Here is a 23511-nt window from a genome sequence, read left to right on the forward strand (position 1 = left end):
GATTCTTCTGTTCCAGAAAGAAACTGTGGATCATGTAAAACATTTCCATTTGTACTTCCTTCTTTAAATAAACTTAAAAAAAAAAATCATCACCTAAACACGCCAAAATAATTCAATAATAACTGTTTCACTGCAGCAACCTTCATCATATTTGCAAATCTGTTTATAAGTAGTGTATAAAGGTCAGTTATCTTGAAAAAAAAAAACTTCCAAAATGTTTTGACCTTGTAAGTTTTTGTGTTTCTTTGCTTTGTAGGGACAATAGCATGCACTGGGTTAAGGTTTAACATGGAACAGTGAGCAGCACATCCCCGGGAACAGATAAACTCCTCTTCGTAGAAGAGAAGATATTTGAATCTTCTAATCAACGGATAGACAAGAAATGAAAGTTTCACAACTTTCTCAAATAATGTAGTCCTCTTTATTTCAGTTTTTGACAAAATACCCAGAAAATTCAAAGCTCCTACACTTTACAAAAATACGTTCTCTACAAATGTCCTCTGTAGTCTGTCTGGCCTAAACAAAACACAGTGTAGTGTAGAATATCCAGTAGCAGCCTCCTTAACAATAAACCCAAACATTCTCTACATAACGCTCGGTCACCCATACAACACAAACATATAAATTAATCACAAGGTCTTAAATTAGCATTAGACAAATATACATGATTGTAGTTCATCCACAACAAAGAGGCAGATTTAATTACAAACATAGCTGTTTTTCAAGTGCCGGCGACAAAAAGCCTGAATACAACATGTCGTACACTAATAAAAAAAATGTGTTTTGGTCCACATGGAAAGATACAGTCCACACCAGACTGATAGAAAACAGCAGAGCGCTCAGCACGAGAAAAGGCAACTGAGTTTCTTCAAGCCAAAGTTAACTCGACGGCATCTATCTTCTCAAGCCAAAGTGCAATTGAGCATACGAAGAAGCACCTGTGGGGAAAATAAAAATGTTTAAGTCACACACGCACAGTGTTGCAACTCATGCTGATATTCTTAAAAATAGCAGAAAATATGGATAATTTCTTTTGTGATGTGTAATTTTAAATTCTATACAGAGCAGAACGAACTCAGTCAACATTTATGGAATGAGTTTTTTGGTGTCTTTTAAGTGTGTGTGCGTGTGAGTGTGTGTGTGTGTGTGTGTGTGTGTGTGTGTGTGTGTGTGTGTGTGTGTGTGTGTGTGTGTGTGTGTGTGTGTGTTACCTGATGTCACACTCCCCAGCCTCCTCTGCAGCGCCTCCAGTCTGGAGATGTAGTCGGTGAGCGCTCGGTCGGGGTCGTAGCTCTGCAGGTGTGAACAGGTGAGAGCTCCGTGGTCTCCAGCCAGGTGAAACCTACACAACAACAACAGACATCAACCTTTCAGTAACACAACTGACACAATATTATATAATACTGTAACCGTAATATATAACTAAATACTATAACAGATCTAAATTTGGGTTAGACATCTTTTTGAATAATATTAGTAGTTAATAAGTTAGTTAGACAGCCAATCAAATATGTTCTTATTATTTTATGTCAATATATATGGTTTCCCGTGATGATCATTATTTTTACCATTTTATAAATCAATCTAGATATTATTATTATTATATCATTATTATCTAGATGTTGCACCTGTGGTGTGTGGAGGAGATGGCCGATCTCGGCGATTCACGTCCACTTCTCCCCCTGCCGCTGGAGACTCCTCCTCCTCCTCCTCCTCCACTTCCTCTGTCTCTGTACATCTCCACGCTCCCTGGGTGAAGATACGGTGAGTCTCTGGCCTCTGTACCTGAGAGAGATGAAGAAAGATTTAATGAGCATCACTTACAAATTACACTGAACATGCCGAAGCCAGAAAAGAACATTATAGATGTTTATGTCACCTAATGTCTGTCCTGCTCCGTTCTTGTTGATGCTGCAGGAGGTTGTGGAGCTCATCCCTGTCGCTTTGTGCCATCGCTTAACAAGGAAACGCATTCTGAACAGAAAATGTGGGTTTTAGACTCATTTGTTACATGAGCAGAAAGAAAGTATTACACCAAACAGAGCCTCCGGCTGCCTACCTGGAGAGGGCAATAGAGACCCGGACGGCAGAGCGGAAGCGCATCAGCCCCCGGCGGCGCTGGCTGAGGGAGTCCAGGCTGGACAGCGACGGTCGGCCGCCCATCCTGGAGAGGAGCGACAGCGTGGCTTCCTCGCACTCCTGGAAGCCGCCGAGCAGTAACAGCAGGTACTTCTTCTGGTAGATCAGTGCTTTGCGGAAGCTTTCTGACCTCAAGTACTTCCCATACATCCTCTGCAAGGAAAGGAAAGGAGAAAAACTATGAGCCATTGAAAAAAAAATAATAATGCAAATTTTAAACTGATACACTCTTTTGATAATCAATTTCAAGACATATCCTCAGACTTTGAAAAACTGGGACACTGGACATTTTTCCATATTTTCCGACATTTTATAGATGTTGCAGCCCCAGATTAATGATGACAATCAATTAATGAAGTCTGTTGTTGTTATTTGATAACTACCACAGGGGCATCTAATAATTTGCTTTGGGTATTTTTCTCTGTCAAGGACTGTTCAATAGTGTTTTATGTTTAATATAATTGACATTGAAATCTAAACAAAAGATAAGCCTTTCTCTACTGCAGTCGTCCTCCTGGAGTGACAACAGTTAACTGACTACAAACTCCTGGAACACGAGGTGAATTACAGTGACTTGTTAGCTGACCTTCAGTGCAGCGTTGTCGGCCTCAGGTCCAGTGATCTCTCTCAGGGTGTCGCTCCTGATCTCCCCCCTGAGTCGGGCCACCTGGGCCTGAGCCAGATGTAAAGCTTTCTCCAGGCGGACCCTCTCTCTTGTCCAAGCCTCCCGCTCCTGGGAAAGCAGCATACTAGATGAGTCCATCGTCGATGCGCCTCTCCTGCCGCTGAACTGTGGGAGAAAATTAAATAAGAAATTTTAATCAAAGTCTTCAAGCTGAAAACAGTTGAGTACAGAGTCGAGGAAATGACTGAAGTGATCACATAGCGCTCCTGTCATGTACTCACACTGTCGCCTGATCCACCTCCAGCCTGCCGGTAGCGTCGGAGCTCTTCCTCCAACCGGAGCGTGTGGTTCCTCAGATCGTTCTTTTCTTCCGTCAGGCGGCTGACGAAACCCGTCAGCTCGGCGTTCTGCCTCAGCAGGCGCTCCGTCAGGGAGTTGGAGGAGCTGGAGGAACCTCCTGCCAGCAGGGAAACACTCTGCGGGAAACACACAGGAGCTCAACAGATGCTAATATAAACAAACAGTTGATTTGAGATCATCAGAAAAGTGAAAATTATTCTGTTGGAGTTAACTGTTTTGGCAAGAATTTAGTCTTCCATATTTTGCTTCTTTATATCATTCATTGAAAGTAAATTTAGCAGGTAACACAAGGTGATTATTTATAATACAGACTGTTTGTACCATCACTGTTTACTGCCTCATACAAGTACCTTATTTATAATATATACTGTAAATAGAAGACCTCATCTTATTAATCTCTGCTTTAACTTGTTCTTGTTTGTTTTCTTAACTTGTTGTCTTCTTATCTTTTGTCTTGTTTTCTACTGCAGCTACCAAAGTGTGTCTGTGGCAGCATTAATGGAAAATATGCCGTATTAAGTTACAGCTGAAGCAACCTATCTATTTATAACCAGATCTCCAAATTAACAACTTATGCTAAGTTGTTGGCAGAGGATATGTGATGGGTTCCAAAATTGCTGCCGATGTAAACCATACATTTCCTGCGGTGCAGCATTTAACATGAAAAGCATTTAACTGGCAAAACATGAGTTGACTTTTATTATGAAGTCATTACAGAAAATGGGCTTAGCACTTAGAGTGTTGCAATATTGACAACAACCATGATGTTAAAGAAAAAAGAAATATTGATATCATGTTAATAATGCACATATGATAATATCATGTATATCATTGGTTCCCAGCCTAGGGGTTCCCAAGTGGAGTCTGAGTGCCAGGAGATCGCCAAGGTTTTGTCTGCTCTGAGATGGTCAAAATTAGATTTGAATATCTTAACTATAAGGACGGAAAAAAGTTTGGGAACCACTAACTTGCTGAGAAAGTCAGATATAATAACAGCCCTAACTGGCACTTAAATGCTTTTGTTGATCCAAAACATGTTTACAAAAGAAGACAACGATTATTTTCATCGTTTTCTGACAGCAGCTCAGTTTGAAATATTGCAGAGTAATGGAACTATCAGGAGCAGCCACAGTGAGCCGATGATAAGCAGCAGGAGACAGGCGGCACACCTCCAACTTCTCAGCGAAGTAACTAACTTCTTTCACTGAGCCCTGCTGTCTGCAGACTCATGCTGTGTGCAGCATAAAATCGATGGAAAAAAGGCTGATTATACCGGACTACTTTATAAAACAATCGTTTGTTTTGCTGCTCCCAGAATTCTACCTCCAGTAACTATACGTGTCCAAATCAATCAGGACTGAAACCTTCCTAACTGACTCTTTAAACCATCAAACAGTTTCTGACCTCGGGGATGGAGGGTAGACCTGGGGATTGCTGCAGCATAGTGATGACCTCATCAACATTGGACTGCATCCAGGACAACTCTTCACTGTCGACCTCTGCCGTCAGCCTGCACACAACATATATGAATAACAAATAATCAGTAAATTCCCATAAAGCTATATTCCAGCAATTCTGTAGAAATGTGATCTATTACTGATATAAAAGCATTGATTATAGCCGCTGTAATTACCTGCCAGTATTCTTGCTCGCCATGCTGCGGACTTTCGAGGAAACGAGGTGGAGTTTGCCAAGGATCTTGTCGACTGTGCGCCAGGGACCGTGGTGTGGTCCGCTGCTGCGTCCTGTTGGAGAGACGTCCAGGTGGGGAGACGAGCCAGAGCCCGCTGCCTGAACGTTTCCTGCCTTCTGCTGGAACACCCAGTCTTTGGTGCGGTCGGTGGACTCGCTGTGCCAGGCAGCCTGCGGTTCATAGAATAACAAAACAGCTTTTACTTCACATGAAACTGGATTGAAAAAAGAAGAGGAAAAGCACAACTGAAAAATGACAAAAAAATACATCATGCATCCACCAGTTCACAGATAAGGAGGGAATTCTCTTTGACAAGTTAGATTTAAAAAAAAAATCACACCCAAACTCAAGAGTAAATATTAAAAACAAATAATCTGTCTGAGTGTGGAATAACAGATGCGGACCACTTACATATATTTTGAAAATACCACTAAATATTAATGTTTTAGAAAAATGTACTGTATATAAAGATGATACTAAGGTATGAGCATCATGGTACTGTAACTGTGTCATTTTGATTCTACTGAAGAGAATATACAAATGTACCTGGAAAAAGGTACCTGGAAAAATATTGTTAATTTCTAGTAAAAAAAAACAACAACTTCTTACTCAGGAACAGTGGACAGAGACAGTATAGAAAATCTCCATAATGAAAAAACTGACACACTGTGCATGAAACCCAGCTGGAAAAAAGGACCCAAAACAGTGCCGAATACTATGAAAAGGACAATTGACTTAATTGATGAAAGAAAGAATGGATGAACTACAAAAAATGTGATTACCAAACAAATATTTTCCATTTTTGTGTTATTATTTTGGGTTTGTTTATTCATTTATAAGTTAATCTGTTGATTTCATATGTTTATAAAAGTTATAAAAGTTTAACTAAAGTGTAAAAGAAAATAAATAAATAAAAATCAGGATTTAATGGCAGTTTATACTCACAGTGTGGCCATCAGCATCCTTGCCTCTTCTCTGTTCACTAAACTGGTGCAACCTCTCCTCCAGTCTCTCCTTCTCCTCCTCCAGACGCTTCCTCCTCTCCGTCTCTCTCTCCAGCTGCTCCCGGGCCTCAGACATTCGTGCTTCCAGCCTCTCCAGCTGGGCCCGAGCCTCCAGCAGCGCCTCCTGGTCCCGTCTCGACCTCTGGCTCCCCAAAGTCAGCTCCTCCTCTTTTCGTACCACCTCGAGCTTCTGGGCCTCCACCTGGCTGAGGAGGTGCACCACCTGGAGAAGAAAAATTAGGATAAATACAGATTTGAAATTAATTTTACTGATGTGGACAGATGTTGGACACTCAAATTAAGCAGAGGACATAAAATCCCACCTGTGCGTGTTTGTCATCCAGCTCTCTCTGAAGTCTTTCCAGCAGACTCCCCTCCTCCTCCAGCCTGCTCAGATCATCCTCAACACGCTGCTCATCGGAGGGGCTGCCGTCTGAGGAGACACCCGTCCGCAGCTCCCTCTCCCTCCCCAGCGCGGTGCTCATCTCCAGGGCTTTGGCTCGCTCCGTCTCCAGCTGGACCTGGAGCTCCTGGAGGCGTCTGTGGAGGCTCAGACGCTCCTGCTCGGCCTGCTGGGAGACCTGAGAGGAGGCCTGGCGCTCCTGATCCAGGGTCAGGGTCAGCTGGGCCACGCGGGTCTTCTGCTCCTCCAGAGTGAGGTGCAGGTCCTTGAAGGAAAATGGAAATACACTTGTTTTTAAATTGACGATTTTTAATGTGTTCCCAACACAAATAAATATTCTTACATGGGAAGAAGAAATGCAACAGATCTTATGTAAGACCCCATCCCAGTTCAGACTTTTAGGCTCTCACCTCCAGTTCTTCTCGTTTACTCTCCTCGTTCCTCCCAGTTCGACACCTCTCCTTCTCCACGGCCCACTGAAGATCTCTGCTCCTCTTCCTCTCCTCCATCAGCTGGTCATTCAGTGCCTCCACCTCAGTGGCCTTTTGCGATACCTCCACCCTGTCGACAGAGATAATGACATGAAAGGTCATGGATATTCTTAGTTGTATAGAGAGGTTTTTGATTTTCTGAAGTTTTGAATTTAACAGTCGTGTGATTCAAATGTTAAAGCACAGTAAGGGATCTAAGATAGATCAATATGAGGGGTCATAAGGTAACAAATAATAATTGTTTATTATCATAATATAATTTTTTATAGCACAAGAAATGCTGCTCAGTGCTTTACCACAAACAAATTACATGAATTGAATTCTTTGCATTAAAAAATGCATAATTAATGTAAAATAAAAGAGAAAATAAAACCCACATAATAAGGAAATAAAAGTGAAAGTAAGATATAGATTACAATAGAATACACCTTCAAATGAAAGTGAAAATAAAATGAACATAAAACAGGGATATTAATTAATGTGACTGAGACTGGGAATAAAACCGACTAGATAATAATAGTAAAACTACAGAAAGATAAAAATAAGGAATGCAGAAGACAGAAATAAAACCATCTGAATAAGAACAGAAATAGAAGTCAGAGAATGACAACATTTTAAAAGAAGTGCAGCAGTTCATGATGCAAATGCAAATGCAAAAAAAAAAAAAAACAGCTTCAGGCCTGTTTCAATGAAGTCATGACTTGTTCAAGGCTGACAAAGTCTTCATCCCCCAAAGAAGGTTATTTCTTGTGAAATACAAAATACTTCAACCCCTCCAGGGCTTCTAGCTTCAACTACACCACTGTTTCCCAACAGATGTCAATGCAAGGGGGAAATCTGCAGGTCTAAGCATGATGTGCATCATGTAACTGCAACAACCCTGTTTCAGTCAGGCCTCTGTTGCATCTCCTTAGTTAAATAATCTGTCTTAGTTAAATAATTTTACTTTAATAGATGGTGAAATGTGTCCAGGTGTGTTTGCTACACTTCTGTGAACAAACATCACGTCTCACCTGAGCGTGTCCAGCTCTTTGAGGTGTTTGTGTTGAGCCTTGAGCGTCGTCTCCAGCTCCAGTTTAGTCTGGGACAGTTCACCCTTCAGCTCCTCTACCAGCAGCCTGTCGGCCTCCGCTGCTCCATCACCTCCTCCTCCCTCCCTCTGCTCCCTCACGCTACCTTCACCGCCCAGTGACACGCCAGGCTGGGCACCTAAATCACAACAAAATAATTATGAACACATGGCACTAGATAGTGAATATGAAAGTGTTCGAAGAACGTCACAGCAGAGTGAGAGGAGGTTTTAACTGGTTCACCTGGATGAAGTTGCTCCAGTTGACCTCGGAGCTGATGAATCTCAGAGATGAGACTGGATCTGTCCGCAGCGCGGAGAGAACCCATCGCCTCTCTGTGCTGGACGTCCTGCATCAGGATCACAAACACAACATGAATTTGGTTACTGACCAGGACAGGTGATAATCAAAGCAGAGGAAAGACGAGGGAAGGCTGTTTCACCTGGACAAGAACAAAGGAAGCACCAAATATACAATCTCCAGCTGGTTATAGATGTTACCTTTTCTGTGTTATCATATTTGGTTCAGGAGCTATGATGTAAAATATCTAATTAAAATGGCTGAACTCAACTTATATGTACAACAGTGAACACTGAGGAGAAATTCAGTTCCAGGTTACAGATTCAGGTGTTATTTCCAACCTGTTCAGCCAGTCGGCGCTCCAGCTGATTGAGGTGGATGATGGCATCGCTGGTGTCCAGCAGGTCTAACTGGCTATAGAGGGCGCTCTTCAGCACACTGCGCTCCCTCATGAACACCTGTCGCACTGCATCCAGCAGCTCCGCACGCCAGTCCACACCGCCTGACGTCTGCAGCGAGTCACAGACACACAGATAAAGACACACATACAGTGAAAAAATGACATTTAAACCATTGCTAGTAGTGTTCTGTGAAGACTGTTCCTCATTCCTCTACCTGCGTTTCTCTGTGCGTCTGCATCTGGCTGATGAGGCCTTTGAGAGACTCCACGGTTGCCAGTAAGGCGTCTCTTTCCTTCACCCAGCCTTGGAGGTTGAACTGGCCGCTCGGCTCGCCTTCAGACAGAGGGAGCTCTGACAGAGAGAGCACCTGCATGCCCTCCTGGTGCACCTCACGCAGCAACGTCTAAACAGACAAACGGCACACAGAAATGTCATAGAGTTTACTGTCTTTCTGTAATACCTCAGCTAAAACAGTCAATTACCTTTAAAACTAATTTAAGACCAAGAAAATACTGTATTATCATGCATAAACATTTTCTTTAGTATAATAATTAAAAATCCCAGTCTCATATCATATTTCAGTATGATCTATATTGCTGAGCTTTTACAATAAGTTAAGGTTGTACCTTGATCCGGTCAGGCAGCGGATCATCAGTCTCTCTCCTGGCGCCCTCTGGAGTCGTCCTGAACTCCTGCTGCAAGCTCGGGAGGTCAAATCCAGTCCGCTGGCTGTAGTCTGAGCTGCTGTCTGCAAGAGGACAAAAGTAATGGTATGTACCTAAAGAACAGGTTCAGGTTTGTTTGTTACAATACAGACACTCGTATGTATGTGGAAATGGGTCTTGGTCAATGTGAGAAGTTAATTCAAACTGAAGGATCAGTGTTTCTCCTGCTTTCTCATGGCAATGAAGCAGCTTTACAGCATGATAACGATTACCAGTGTTAAATAAAATGTGTTACATTAAACACTGGCTGCCGTGAAAAACTATTTTAAGCTTTGGAAAGTGCTACGTGTAGAGTAAAAACCAAAAACCTCAGCTCTACTGCCATATAAAGTAACAGCAGAATCACACTGAGGCAGAAACAAGAATAGCTGAGCACACTACGCTCTCACGACTCAGGTTATTTCTGCAAATTGCTGACAAACACACAAAGAATCTGGAGAAAAAAACATTTAATCATTGTCAGAAACAGTGATTAAATAGAGGAGTAGTTGAGTGTGACTGTGCTGCATCAAAGTGTTGCGTCTTACCACTCGTGTAGCCATCTTTGAACTGTGATGTAGGACGGTCTTGTCTTGACGAAGGGGCCTAGAAAAGATTAAACATCATTCAGATTATTCTTTTACTGTAAAAACAACACAAATAATCCACATCTTCAATATGTAACGCTTCTGAAACATTGAGCCACTGTACATTTCATGAAAACGCTGATACAGCAGAAACAATTGATCAATAAGTCATGTGACAGAAAATTAATTGGAAACAATTGCAATAATTGCTTGATATTGATTGATTACGTCACATATCAAGTTAAAGAGCCAAATGTTTACTGGTCTCAGCTTCTGAAATATGTGAATTTACTACTTCTCTCTGTTTTCTTTTATTGTACATTGAATATTTTTGGGTTTTTAATCTTCTTACTTTTGCATTTTCCTTCTTAATCAATAATAATAATAATAATAATAATGATATTGTATGTCATATCTCTCAGAGAGGCATGGTTGGACTACTACTACTACTACTACTACTCAGGAACCAGGACGTTCAGGACAGTTATTGTCTCCTGGTCTCACCTCTGTGGAGCGCAGCTTGTCAATGACGACCTTAAGCGCCTTACACTCGTCCTCCAGAGCCTGTGCGTCCCTACGAAGGCTCTCGCTCTCTGAAATATGCCGGGCCTCCATGTCCAGGATCTCGGCTGCGTGCAGCTCCTGCATCTGTACAATCTTCTCCTGGAACTCTCCGATCACCTCCTCCACCTCGTCTTTGGTTGGAGACTTTCTTTCCGGGCCGAGGTCGGACATTTGGAGGGGTTCGGTCTGCGTGAACGAGTGCGTCACGGCCACGTGTTGCTGCTCAGAGCCGCTGTTCAGCCGGGAGCTGTGAGACTTGCTGGAGGACTGGCTGGAAGGTGCAGAGTTTTTTCTGGAGAGAGATGGTTTGTCTTTGGCACTGCTTCCCTTGCCTGCCAGCTGTTTGCTTCCTTTCCTTTTAGGCTGGGTGGTGGAGGAGGAAGAAGCAGAGGAGAGAGGCTGAGGAGACGGAGAGGGGGAAGGCGAAGGTGACGGTGACGGAGGACCAGAATCTGCTGTCTTCATCAAGGCCGTTCGTACCTCCTGGAGCTCCTCTTTCAGCTTAGAAATGGAGAGCTCACGGACCTGCAGCTCCTCCTGCAGTTTCTCATTGTGCTGCCTGTAGCTGTTGAGTTCTTCTTTGGTGGTGTCCACGTTCTGTTTTACCTCCTGGAGCTCCGCTTTGAGTTTAGAAATGGAAACTTCACGGACTTGGAGGTCCTCCTCAAGTTTCTCATTACGCTGCCTGAAGCTGACGAGTTCTTCTTTGGTGGAAGCCGCTTCGTTTTTGACCTCCTGGAGAAGCTCCGCCATGTTGGCTCTTTCTTCTTCTGCTTGTACCTGGAGGGTGATTAAACAGGTGGTCACGTACTGTACATACAGTCAGGTATCATCATAGAATATGATGTTTTCATGATAAGAAACAATCTTATCAGTTTTAGAGAAATATCAATTCATTGATAATATTGCTCTGATCAGTTTATCTAGTTTCCTTTTCACTACATCCTAAGTGCACTTTTTATACATTTTTGCACAGTTACAGATTCTCTCTTCACCTACACTTGTATTCTGAGTGTAATTCATTTGCAACATTACGTGGACTGAAAAATAGTGAAGCAGACAAAACAACAGACATTTGTAAAGCCTTAAATATTTTGAATTTATTTAACAACATATTAAAAAAGTGAAGTTTTTACTTACTTGGAAAAGTTCTGCTTTAAGGTGAGCAATGGTCATCTCCCGCTCCTTTAAAAACACAATATGTGATTAAAATGAATATATATAAACACTTACACGTAGGTGAAGTAATATTAATGTAATATTAGTTTAACAAAAGATGAAACGAGCTGATATACATAAAGGAATAGTTCGACATTTTGTGAAATGTGCTTATTTTCTTACTAGCGGAAAGTGAGGAGGAGAAGGAGAAGAAGAAAAAGAACAAAAATTCTGATTGTCAAAAGAGGGGAGACAGCTAAGCTCCGTCTGAAAGTAACAAAATCTGAATCAAAAACGTTTACTAATTAAAAATAAATGTAAAAATTTCGATTTGCATTTGTGGTTTGGATATAATGTGTTAATTATTGAGCTTTAGAGCAGATGATATGTGAATTTTGTTAACTTTTTTCAGAGCCAGACTAGCTGTTCCCTTCATGCTAAGCTAAGCTACCTGGCTGCTAGCTCAGCTACATATTTATCGTATGGAAAAGAGAGCAGTATCGATCTCCTCATCTAACTCTCACTTAAACAGTAAATATCAAAATAGCAAATTTCCCCAAAAACTCGAACTAGTCCTTTAAATATCAGTTACATGAGCTCAAACCTGCCCACATGAAAAGAATCATTTTAAAATGAGTTTATAATGACAAAGTTTTGGGAGAAAAAGGATGGTTTCCACAGATGAATTTCACTGAACTCGGCACACATGACAGGACGTGACTGTAGAAATTTTAAACGTCTAACTGGCTCTAGTTTGTACCTGCAGCAGCTCCTGTAGCTTCTCCAAGCTCTCCTTGCAGCTGTTCAGCTCCTCTTTGGTGGCAGCTCCCTCATTTAGAGCATCCATTAACTCGTCTTGAAGCTTAGACACCTTGGCCTCCTCACTGCCTTCGGATGACACCTAAAGTGACAAATTTTAAATATTAGACATGGAAATACTTTGTAGAAAATAGAAACTACTGTAGGATCAAATTTTTGTTCCTGCCTTTTTAAGCTCGTCCTGCAGTCTCTCTATTGCATCCGTTTTTTGCTAGAAAGAAAAGTACATGTTCGTTAGTCTCACCAAACATTAGAAACACTCTAATGAGAAGTATGAACACTAAGAGGCAGTCACATACTCGGAGCTCCTCCTGCAGTCGGCTGCAGCTCTCCTTGTAGCTCTCCAGCTGCTCTTTGGTGGCCGAGGCCTCATCTCTGACCTCCCGCAGCTCCTGAAGAACCTCCGACACAGCCGGCTGCTCATCAGAAGAGGAGGCCTGATGTAAAAGTCACACAGATTCAAACTTATCAGAACTGTGCATCATTACAAAGTACTGAGAGTTCATTTAATTTCCATAACTTCACTGGTTTTTCACTGACTAACCAGAGAAAGTTAAAAAAAAAAAAACAAAAAAAAAAACATTAGTTAATATAAAGTCTCTCTAATTTTTTTAAATCTACTTTTAGGAAAACCATCATAGTATAAAGAATATTTCCATATTCATTAAATCTGAGCTAAAAGAGTTTATCATTTATCAGTGCAATCAGAACAGTGAAGACCAACACTGCTATCTGGTGGTCTGGGTTGTTAACAGCACAAAATGAAACACTGCCACAATAGTATCAGTTGCTTTTCACCAAATATGTATAACAATACAGTATCCATTAATTATAGTATCGCAAGTACCAAAGTTATATTAAAAAAAGATCTAATGTTTTATTGTCCTGCAGCAAAACCAGACAGTGTTGGACTGGACTTTTCTTTTTGCTGTGGTATTTAAACAGGTATCTGGTTATTGTTTTTTTATATTAGTATTGTACTGAAGTTTTAAGTTCTGGTACTGTGCGGCTCTATCTTACCCCCTCAGTCAGTGATGTCCTGTCGTGTGTCCTGGCCTTCATCTGACTGAGCAGATCCATGAGCACAGACAGCCTCCTCTCATACTCCAGCACCTCCTCCTCAGAGCTGGAGAGCAGCTGCTTCTGGAGCTCCTGGTCCTTCTGCATCCCGCTGAGTCCCACCTCCAGCTCCCGAAGCCTCTGAGTCAGATGGACCACCTTCCCCGTTGGAACTTGTCTCGCTTGATCGCTGATTCCACTGAAGTCCATCTGGGGAATACCAAAGTCGCCAAAGTCGTGGACGTGCGACTCCACGCTTGGCTTCACGTTTGGCTCAGCGTGTCTCTGCTGCTCCTGGTTTTCTTTGGATCCTTGCGACTGCTGCTGCTGCTGGAAGGCCTCAAGCGTGGCCTGGCTGACAAGCACCGCCGCCACTTTCTCCCTCAGATTCTTCTCCAGATTAGAGACCTTCTGCTGGAGACCATCTGCGTGGCTTTGTGTTTGCTCCACGAGGAGGCGGCAGCGGTTTATCTCGCGGTCCTTTTCATCAACCACGTCCTCAAGCTCCCGGATACGGAGGTCCAGCTCTTCCACTCTGGATGTCGCACTCTGCTCTAAAGCTTGTACCTGCGCCTGCATGACCACGAGGCCTGCAGTTTTCTCTCTGAGAGCTTCTTCCAGTTCGGCCTCTGAGCTCTCCTGTTTTTCTGTTTCAGCTAAAGCTTCTGCGCTCTCTTTCAAGCGCAGATACGTCTCCAGCAGCTTACTGTGCTCTGTTCTGAGCGTGTCGAGCTCTTTGGTGGCCAGGTCCATTCTCTGCTTCACCTCGTCGTACTCCTCTTTGCTCGGCCCCGACACGGTGATCTCCGGCTCAGCCTTGGTGTCCTCGTCCTCCTCTGTAGTCTGTTTCTGCTCGATATTGGCCAGTTCCTGCTGAAGTTTGTCTATGACTGCATTCAGTTGGTCAAGCTCCTCCTCGTTATTCCTCTTCAGGCGCTCTTGTTCGCTGCGCAGGCACTCCACCTGAGACTCCAGGTCTTTAATTAGCTCGTCCCTGCCATCAATCTCCTATTGAGAAACATACAGACATTATTAAAATATAAAAATATCAGATTTAAGGGGGGGACAAAAAGATATCCCTCTTTTTGGATAAACCTCTGAGTCCCTGCTGTGCTTAGAAAGATTCTTTGGGCCCAAGATAAAACAGCTTTTATTGACATTTGTATTTAAGACGGTTGAATCAAATCAAAACCCGATTTTAAAAACTTTTCAGAGACTCAGAGGTTTAATAAGCCACCTCGCATGAGCAAATGATCACCTCACAACAGATGATGGTGCTGTGGAGCTACTTACCGAGACAATACAAGCAAAAACAACCCAATGAAAAACAGCCAAAAAATAAAAATAACAACAAAAAACACCAAGAAAATGGAGTCAACAAAAAAAAGGCTTAATGAAACCAGAAAACACACACAGTGATGCACTACCACGGAGCTATGCGTATTCGAAATAGACTTTTTGTTCTATTTCGTATATGCATATTGTGTTACCTTGTTATCAGAGGCTGTTTCCATGTGTTGGAGCTTAGTGATCTGTTCATTAAGAAGTGCTATTTCCCTGTCCTTCTCCTCCATCACCTTCAAAAGTCAGAGATTATAATGTGATGGCTATTAATGAACACGTCACGCGAAAGCCCAGTCAGAGTCAACCTTGTGGCGGACTGCTGAAAGTACACTGACTGCGTCAAAGAGGAAAGTGTTTCCGACAGTGGCAGTGAGTCTTCAATGGCAGAATAATGTGCAAAAAAAGCCTAAAAACGTGCAAACTAAAATTAGCAACAGAGCAAATATCTCATTGAAAAAAAAAAAAAGATAATCTGAACCAAAGTCTTTCTGCAGTTAGTGAGCAGAAATATATATGAACATAAGAGTGGTATAAGCATGAGGAAAAGTTTCTATTACAACTAATGAGAGCAGTTTTCATTGTACTTTTGCAGTTAAAGTACAAACTGATCTGGCAATGTCACACATAACACATCAGTCAACTGTTTTAAACTTACCAGCAGCTTATCTTTAGTTATTTAGTGCAATAGTTTTTAATTAGTAAAAACAGATTTATCATAAAAGAGCTGAGATTATAAGTGTAAAGCAAAATATTTTTAAACAATATGTGGCAGGCGTCAATCCTCACAATCTCAGGTAAAAGTACATGAAAAGTTCTTGCAGCGGGACGGCTGTTTACCTGGAGCATGCTGTCCCGGGTTTCTAGGTATTCCTGCTGGCTGCTGATCTCCTTCCTCTGGATCTCCAGCTGCATGTGAAGCTGCTGCACCTCCTCGCTCTTGTTCTCCAGCTCCTCCCTGAACTGCTCCAGCTGCTCCTCCAGGTTACAGATCTGAGGCGAAAAAGGTAAACATGACAAGACTCCACGAGACTGTGTTGAATGTGCAGCTCATAGATTTTCTCTGATCTACTTGTTAGCAATTAAATTTTCACTATTTCTGTAATTCAACAGAAAATACAGCTCATCGTATCAAAAGACACGACAATACTAATTGCTCTTCTCTGTAGGATGAAGAAGCATATTCATTTCTACATTGGTTTGGATAACCAAATAATAAACATTAGCAGAGTAACTGCATCTGACTCTTCATCTGACAGGGTTGGACCACTCGTAAATTGTTTGTACCTAAATGAATAAATGTGAGAAAAAAATAATAAGTTGAAAAACTTCTGACAACAAAATTACAGCCGCAGTGTCCTCGTTTGAAATTTTTTTCTCTCACATGTTTCTAACAGTTAAACCGACCAATATGTTAATGGAATTTTTTTCAGGCAGTAAGACAGACAGTCACTGAACTACGGCTACTTTTGTTTTCAGGATAACAAGTTTAACTTCACGCTGACAGACAACTGACTGTTATAAACAGTTGTTCAACTTACAGTCGAGGACTTCTCATTGCTTGTTATTGTCAATTTATGATGTCTCACGTCCTGCAGTGTTCCTGCAGTGTTCCTGCAGCCTGCCTGAGCTTCCTCAAATCATAGGAGGAGGAGGTGGGGGAAGCAACCCCCTTCAATCGTAGATGGCATATTAACTAGGCTTCAACTCCCTATTTGGATGGCAGGACTCATTTTTGGACGGGCAATTGTTACATATTGCTCCTTTAAATGGACACCATTTCATTCCCGAGTGGATCGTCAGGTTAAAATATCCACCATTTAAATAAATATGTGGTTCAGAGTCAGCGTGCTGTACTGTTTTTAATCAAAGCAGAAACTGAGCAGCACGGTACCTCTTTCTCTTTGCGCTCCAGAGCTTCTCTCTCCGTCTGTAACTGAGACTCCAGTGTGGAGTGTTTCGCCTCTGTGATGGATGCATGCTGCTTCTTTTGTTCAACCTGCGACAAACACACACAACAACACATAAGAAAGAAACTATTCAGCGCAGCAGTTATTTACAAAATGCACAGAGAGTCACGAAGGAGCTAACTCTTGTGTTCAAAAACATTTTCAAGGATGCACGCTGTCCATGTTGTATCCTTATTCATGAAGCTGGAACTGTCATCCGAGCGTTTCCTCCACTGCTCTTTTTGTTCACTCACCACAGCCCTCCACCGACACTGGGGGGCAATCTTGACAGTTGCTAGCCATAGCTCAGTGTCATCACCAGCAGCGAACTGCCGGGGCTGCTGAAGAAGACCCACCCACACATTGTTCTCCCTCTCTGCGCGTCCCAGCCCTCCTCCTCCCGCTCCTCCTCTAGCTGTCACCTCATCTACATCCTCTCACACACACCCACTGCCATGCTGCACAGCTACAGTATTGTTCAGACTGCTTATTCTCTCTCGCCGCTCCTGCACATCCTTCATCTCCCCTCCTCCTCCCTCCCCCTCCTCCTCCTGCTGCTGCTGCTCCCCTTCCTCACCTTCTCCAGGGACTCAGCGCTGGCCAGCAGGGCCTGCTCCAGCTCGCGGATGCGGCTCTCCAGCTTGTCAATCTCTTCGTCGCGCTCTCCCAACTCACGACGCAGCTGCTCTGAGCTGAGCAGCAGCTCACTGCACCAATCCGCCTTCTCCTTCAGCTGGGAGGTCAGCTGCTCCACCTGGTAGTGAGTGAGTGAGAGAGAGGAGAGAAACAGAGCGAGGGGGGGGATCGTTAATGAGACACTCTCTCTCAGACACCACTCGCTACAGCATAGCTGGTACATGTGCAGCTAGCTGGGAGGTCAGCTGATCCACCTGAGAAAGGAGGGGGCCGAGAGCGAGAAGAAGAGGTGCAGGGACAGAGTAGGGAGAGAGAGAGATTTCATTCAGGGGGACGCAAACCACAGAGCAGTACATTAACCAGGAGGACCGCTGGCAGGTGACTGATCCATCTGTGAGACGAGGGAAAACATCAGCAGATCAATGAAGGGGAGGAAGAGGAGTCCACAGGCGGGAGGTTTGTTTAGGATTATCTCAGAACTGGGAAAGAAATGTTTTTTTATCAAGATGAAGAAGAGATCCCACTGCTTGATCAAACAAGAAAATTATGCTTCTAGAGCCGGACTGATAAGAGAATTCATTTACAACTGTGATGGCCAATATAGTGGCTTTTTGAGCTGGAAGTAAAACAAACCTTTTCTATGTGGATCATCAATATGACGATGCAAAGGTAGTCAGAGGGCTGTTTTTCTTAAACAAATAACTTTATTAAAGAATATTATATATTTAGTGTATATATTAAATAATTTAACATATGTATATGGCAACGACTTGTAGAAAAGAACAAATATGAATAACATAAAGAGTTAAATAAACATCAGTACTGTTTGATATTAGTCAGAGTTCCCCATTGTGTGAAATCTAAATCACTCCAAACATCATTTTCTGCATTACATGTTCTGTAAAACAGTTTTCATATCAGTGCATATTGGTAAACATGTACACCAAAACCAATATATCTGTGATAGGCCCATATCGGGCCAATACTGGGCCAAAACATACCGTATATCAGTCGGGCTCTAGTTGCTTCATAAAAGACTGTCTGACTGTATGCTGACACTGTAGTAAGGCAGATGAAATACACCCCCTCACTTCATTAAATATGAATGTGACTCCAGTGTAGGATGGACTCTTCATGAGAGTTCTTCTGCACTGAATGGTCTATTTAGATTTCTGCAAGCTTTACTTTACCACAGTGTCCACTGTGGTTAATTTATGGGTGGAATTATACTCAACTTTAGTTGTTTTTTTCATCAAATTTCCTGCTTTGTATTCCGATAAAACTTGGATAGAGTCATTTTTCATTTACCTCCAAAACATTGCTAATGTAGCAAATAACCAGTGTTAAATGGTTAGTTTTATAAGCAAAACATATTTTAACCACCTAAAAATCATTATCAGTTTAAGTGTACCCTATATTTAGAATATTTTCACTGCTTTACCTTGGTGTCTGACAGTATTTCGGATGAAAAACCACCATTGTACAGTACGATGTCTCTCCCTCTCACACAAACTGACTCTATTGGCAAAATCAGTCATTTTACTTTGCAGAACACAGGACTTGTTGGTCTACAGCTGCCTCGATCTGTTACTTTGTTTGTGTTATTGTGTGAGTTTGGTGTTTTTAAAGGTAAGTTCAGACTCGCCCAAGTTACACAATAACACAAACTGTCAGAAAAGGCTCTCTGATGGCAAAGTAAAGCAGTGAAAATACTATAAATATAACGTACACTTAAAAAAGGCAAGGCTAAAAATCTATATCAGTTTAAGTGGCTAAAATACATCTTGCTGCTGACCCCATCCACAGCAGTACACTGCTTAGCATCTGTTCTCTGTGTACTGACGGCGCCCGTCATGTACTTCACAGTTTTGCTGTTGAGTTTTATACTGGGACATTAAAGGAAGAGACAAGAGGAAGGAGCAGAGTGAGAAATGACGATGTTTTCAGGTCAGTCGCTTCCAAATGAAGACACACAGCAGAGAGGGATCAAACAGGAGAGAGACGGACGACAGGCCATTAATCACTACAGGGATGGGCGGGATCACTAAAATGCACTAAATGCTCTCTGGGGGAGACTTGAGTCTACACGTAGCTAGAAGCAATACCTTAAAGATTACTCCATCCACCTGTATTAGCCACGGGAGAGAGAAGGCAGAGGCATAAAGGATCAGAGGGTGGAGAGTTCAAGGGCAAGAGGGGGGAAGAAAAAGCACTTAGTGATAAAAATGCGGCAGGAGTCTGGAAATGACACAAATTGTAAAGGTTATCTTTGGGGTAAAAAAAAAAAGCAGAAACCACAGATGTAATAGCCAACTACAGTATAGCATAAATCAAACCTGAAATTACAAATTATATTAATCAAGTCTTGTCTTATTTAGGGGGAAACAATTTAGGGGGAGTACCACGATCTTTGTTCAGACAGGTCAGAGACTAACATGCAGCAGAGGCAAACTGCTGACACAGCAGTTACAAAGACAGCAAGGAAACTACAGAGAACAACATGATACCACTGAGCATTAAAACTTCCCCTGGTGGCATAACTGACTTATCTTATCTTGTCAAATGATGTTTCCAATTGGGCAAGTGAAATGGACTGAGGGCCCATAAACCAGCAAATTTAACTGTTTAATGTCTTTACAATAAACGTTTAGTTTGAGGACATAATTAGCGCTTCAAATGTGCTGCAACAGTCTTGTTCAAAATCATATTTCTCCTTGCCTGGAGTGAACTGGAGGCTAGTTTGTGATTGGATGAAAAATGACAGTTACTGACGTAATTTCCAGAGAAGCCAAACAGTAATGACACTGATGCACAAAGAGAAATGCCTTTCTGCTATTTACAGCTGACTATGATGGCTTTAAAGGGCAGGTTAAAACTTTTAACTACTGATTGACTGTCAAATACTCCTCAATATTTCCTGTGTACAATGAGATTAAATTGGGAAAATGTGGCCATCAAAGTTCAGTCGGGACACGACTAAATGCTGGAAGTTATAACAAACTGACTCAATGGCTGCAGCAATCAAATGATTACAGGGAAGACTAGCAACCGTACAGCAACCGATCTTTTAAATCAGGGGTTTTCAGAGTCGGAGACTGTGGACCTCCCCTCTGACAAAGGCCTGCAGCTACGGATTATTTTCATTATCAATTAACCTGATGATCATCTTCTTAATTAATCGATTAGCTGTTTGGTCCATAAAATGTCAGAAAATAGTGAAAAATGTTGATCACTGCTTCTTAAAGTTCTAGATGACGTCTTCAAATATCTTGTTTTGTCCACAACACAAACATATTCAGTTTACTGTCATAGAGGAGCATTTATGAAGCTAAAATTAGAGAATGTGGACATTTTTTTTCTTAAAAACGAAAAAAAAATCAACTAATTATCAAAATAGCTGCTGATTAATTTAATAGTTGGCAACTAAGCAATTAATTGAGCTCTGCTGAGGTGTCATGTCACAGATATTCAACAATTGAGCTAAGATAACCTAATATTACTGTTCTACATAACTTCAGACTGCATCAAATACATTAAAAAGGTTTCTCCAAAGGCATTTATTAGATTCTGACTCTGGAAAAGCAGGAAAAAACTGGAATAAAATCCCCAGTACTGTCACACATCACACATTTAGTCTATTCTATGTGATCTGCTTTTAATAACTAATGTAATAACTGATGTTATATATTTCCTTTCTGTTCACGGAGTCTCCCCTGAAACTGTTTCGAGCCCCCCTGCAGACCCCCTGTCTGAAAACATCTGCTATAAATGATAAACAACAATAGACAATAAAGATTAAGTTTTGTCAGTCATTTCATGCTGCAGGTGTAATGTTTCTGTAATGTAAAAATCAAAGCAAAAAAAAAAAAATGAATGAAAATAAATTATTTTGGCCACCAGGTGCACACACCTGCAATTATGATGACCTAGAAATTACAACCTGAACAGTTACAGCCTATTTACACATCCAGCGGATACAGAGCGACATTAGCATGCGTTTAAATTGGACATATTTGGCTCTTTAGCTGCTAAAAGGCTCCAGTGTGTTCAAAAACTAGTTGGATGATGAGAGCAGTGAGAGTGAGGCAAGTGAGCTGCAAAAACCAAAACAAAAAGCTGAATCACTAAAACACTCTGTAGAGCTGCGGGGAACCGCAGACTGGTGATAATTCACTGTGGGTTTGTCACTACAGGCAACAGCTTTCACGTCACACATTATCATTTGATCCACTGCTAATAAAAACTATCGATGAGTGAAACTTAAAGCAACAACATTTGAATTCAGCCTGTAAACTGACAAAAGTTAGCACTGAGGAAGTAAAACCAGTCATGACGCCACACCACAGTAGGGATTAAAATTACCAAACCTCATTCTGTACTGTGTACTTTGTGATCATGCAAATAAAACCCACTATTACACAACTTTCTAAGGACCACAAAGGCAAACATTCTGCGTAACACTCCCACTATTTGGTATCATTTTCGAGGCAGCACAGGTAACTCTAGCAGCTCTATTGTTCTGCTGTGTGACTCTCAGCTCAGTGTTCACAGCCGCAACAGTGTTACGTTCAGAAAAATAAGCATCTCTTTTTCAAGCCACGTCCTCTGGCAGAGAACTGAGCTTTCTCCTGTTACCTCTTGGTTTCTTTGCTCGGTGCCGGTCTGCTGCTTCTGTGGATTCTTCAGCTGTTGCTCCAGTTTCTGGATCTCCTGCTGGAAGAAATCTCTCTCGTGTTCCCGGTCCACAGCTTGTTCCTGGACACCGAGATGAAGACAGGATGAGCGTGAGACGAGTAAATAAAGGCATATGAAAATACTGGATCAGATTAACAAAGTGGGCATGTACTGACATCAGTACAGGCTTCCCTTAGTGGCAAAGACATCATTTTAGTTATATTACAATGACTACCTGTGCAGTTTAGAATGGATTTTAAGGTTTTAATTGACTTGAGTATATCAATGCCTATTTAATTCCTTATGAGCCTGAGATCATCTGGTGGGTTCCTTTTAGAGATCCAAAGAACTGCAATGAAAATCAGGGTTAACTGGGCCACTGAAACCAGAGCTGCGTCACATTTTTAAAATAACCTACTATTAATACCTTGCTGCATGCGTCTTTTAATCCATTCAATTGTTATTGTAATTTATTCTTACTTGTTCTCTCTATAATGCTTTTATTTTATCTATTGTTGTGAACAATTTGCAACTACATTTTAAAAGGTGCTATACAAATAAAATGTATTATTGGATTATTATCATTATTAAAGGAAATTTCAAAGAATCATTTATTGAGTTTAACTATTATTAAAACCTGTCTTTCTGCAGACTGCAACAACTAAAAACGGAGCACTTATGCAAAGACTAGTGGCTAGTGTTTAATTATTTATGTATAAAGTTTGTATTATTTGCTGGTTGTACTCATTTGCTTCACCACCTGATGAGGTAAGAACTGACATGTAGAGCTGCTGTTGTCTTTAGGGCTGCAACCAATGATTATTTTCATTATCAATTAATCTGTCAGTCATTTTCTTCATGAATCTATTAGTTGTTTGGGCTATAAAATGTAAGAAAATGGTGAAAAATGTTAATCAGTGTTTCCCAAAGCCTAAAGTGATGTCCTTGATTTTACTGTTTTGTTTACAACCCGAAGAGATTATGTTTAATGTCATAAGGGACAAAAGAAACCAGAAAATATTCATATTTGAGAAACTGAATCAGAGAATTTAGACACTTTTTCTTAAAAAATGACTCACAGCGATTAGCGATCAAAGCAACCATTTATCAGTCAGTCAAATAGTCTAATAGTCGATTAATAATCGATTAATCATTGCAGCCCCAGCTGTCTTTGTTTACTCCAGTAAGAAAACATTAGGGCAAACATCACATGGATGTAAGTACGTGAAGGAAGTTCCAGCAGCATTTCTAAAGAGAGTGAGGATCCATTGATCCACTGAGTCTCGATTTATGTCAAAACAAGTGTTTACTTCCATGAGAACATCAGATTTATACGATTACAGAAAATATTAACAGGATCACATTAATCTCATTAGTTAGTTTTTCATGCTTCAGTAATTAATCACAAACTAAACAGACAAACACGTTGCACGATTAGCTGACAAACAGAAACAGAAATGAAATCAGGATTTCTATTTTACGTCAGCGTCTGTGAAAAAGGATTGGACGAATAATTTAATTTAGAAAATTACAT

The 23511-nt window shown here is 41.5% G+C and overlaps 1 protein-coding gene across 1 annotated transcript in view; it reads right to left on the reverse strand.

Moving 5' to 3' along the window:
• Positions 1 to 398: 398 nt before the first annotated feature.
• Positions 399 to 23511, reverse strand: part of akap9 (A kinase (PRKA) anchor protein 9) — a 79931-nt gene continuing 56818 nt past the window's right edge. Inside the window, exons 27-55 of the mRNA XM_084738599.1 lie at positions 21939 to 22058; positions 17245 to 17421; positions 16613 to 16717; positions 15559 to 15711; positions 14868 to 14954; positions 13339 to 14385; positions 12618 to 12755; positions 12485 to 12529; positions 12260 to 12400; positions 11482 to 11526; positions 10282 to 11121; positions 9739 to 9796; positions 9113 to 9234; positions 8701 to 8889; positions 8427 to 8594; positions 8029 to 8134; positions 7729 to 7924; positions 6635 to 6785; positions 6145 to 6489; positions 5763 to 6044; positions 4758 to 4987; positions 4529 to 4634; positions 3046 to 3240; positions 2726 to 2929; positions 2060 to 2292; positions 1880 to 1974; positions 1629 to 1785; positions 1212 to 1342; positions 399 to 938 (exon numbers count right to left, since the gene is read on the reverse strand). Coding sequence (XP_084594725.1) covers positions 895 to 938; positions 1212 to 1342; positions 1629 to 1785; positions 1880 to 1974; positions 2060 to 2292; positions 2726 to 2929; positions 3046 to 3240; positions 4529 to 4634; positions 4758 to 4987; positions 5763 to 6044; positions 6145 to 6489; positions 6635 to 6785; positions 7729 to 7924; positions 8029 to 8134; positions 8427 to 8594; positions 8701 to 8889; positions 9113 to 9234; positions 9739 to 9796; positions 10282 to 11121; positions 11482 to 11526; positions 12260 to 12400; positions 12485 to 12529; positions 12618 to 12755; positions 13339 to 14385; positions 14868 to 14954; positions 15559 to 15711; positions 16613 to 16717; positions 17245 to 17421; positions 21939 to 22058 — 5910 coding nt within the window. The 3' untranslated portion in view covers positions 399 to 894. The remainder of the gene's footprint in view (positions 939 to 1211; positions 1343 to 1628; positions 1786 to 1879; positions 1975 to 2059; positions 2293 to 2725; positions 2930 to 3045; positions 3241 to 4528; positions 4635 to 4757; positions 4988 to 5762; positions 6045 to 6144; positions 6490 to 6634; positions 6786 to 7728; positions 7925 to 8028; positions 8135 to 8426; positions 8595 to 8700; positions 8890 to 9112; positions 9235 to 9738; positions 9797 to 10281; positions 11122 to 11481; positions 11527 to 12259; positions 12401 to 12484; positions 12530 to 12617; positions 12756 to 13338; positions 14386 to 14867; positions 14955 to 15558; positions 15712 to 16612; positions 16718 to 17244; positions 17422 to 21938; positions 22059 to 23511) is intronic.

Source organism: Lutjanus erythropterus, chromosome 16 (genome assembly GCF_056507025.1).
Source record: "Lutjanus erythropterus isolate fLutEry1 chromosome 16, fLutEry1.hap2, whole genome shotgun sequence".
Lineage (NCBI taxonomy): Eukaryota > Metazoa > Chordata > Actinopteri > Lutjaniformes > Lutjanidae > Lutjanus > Lutjanus erythropterus.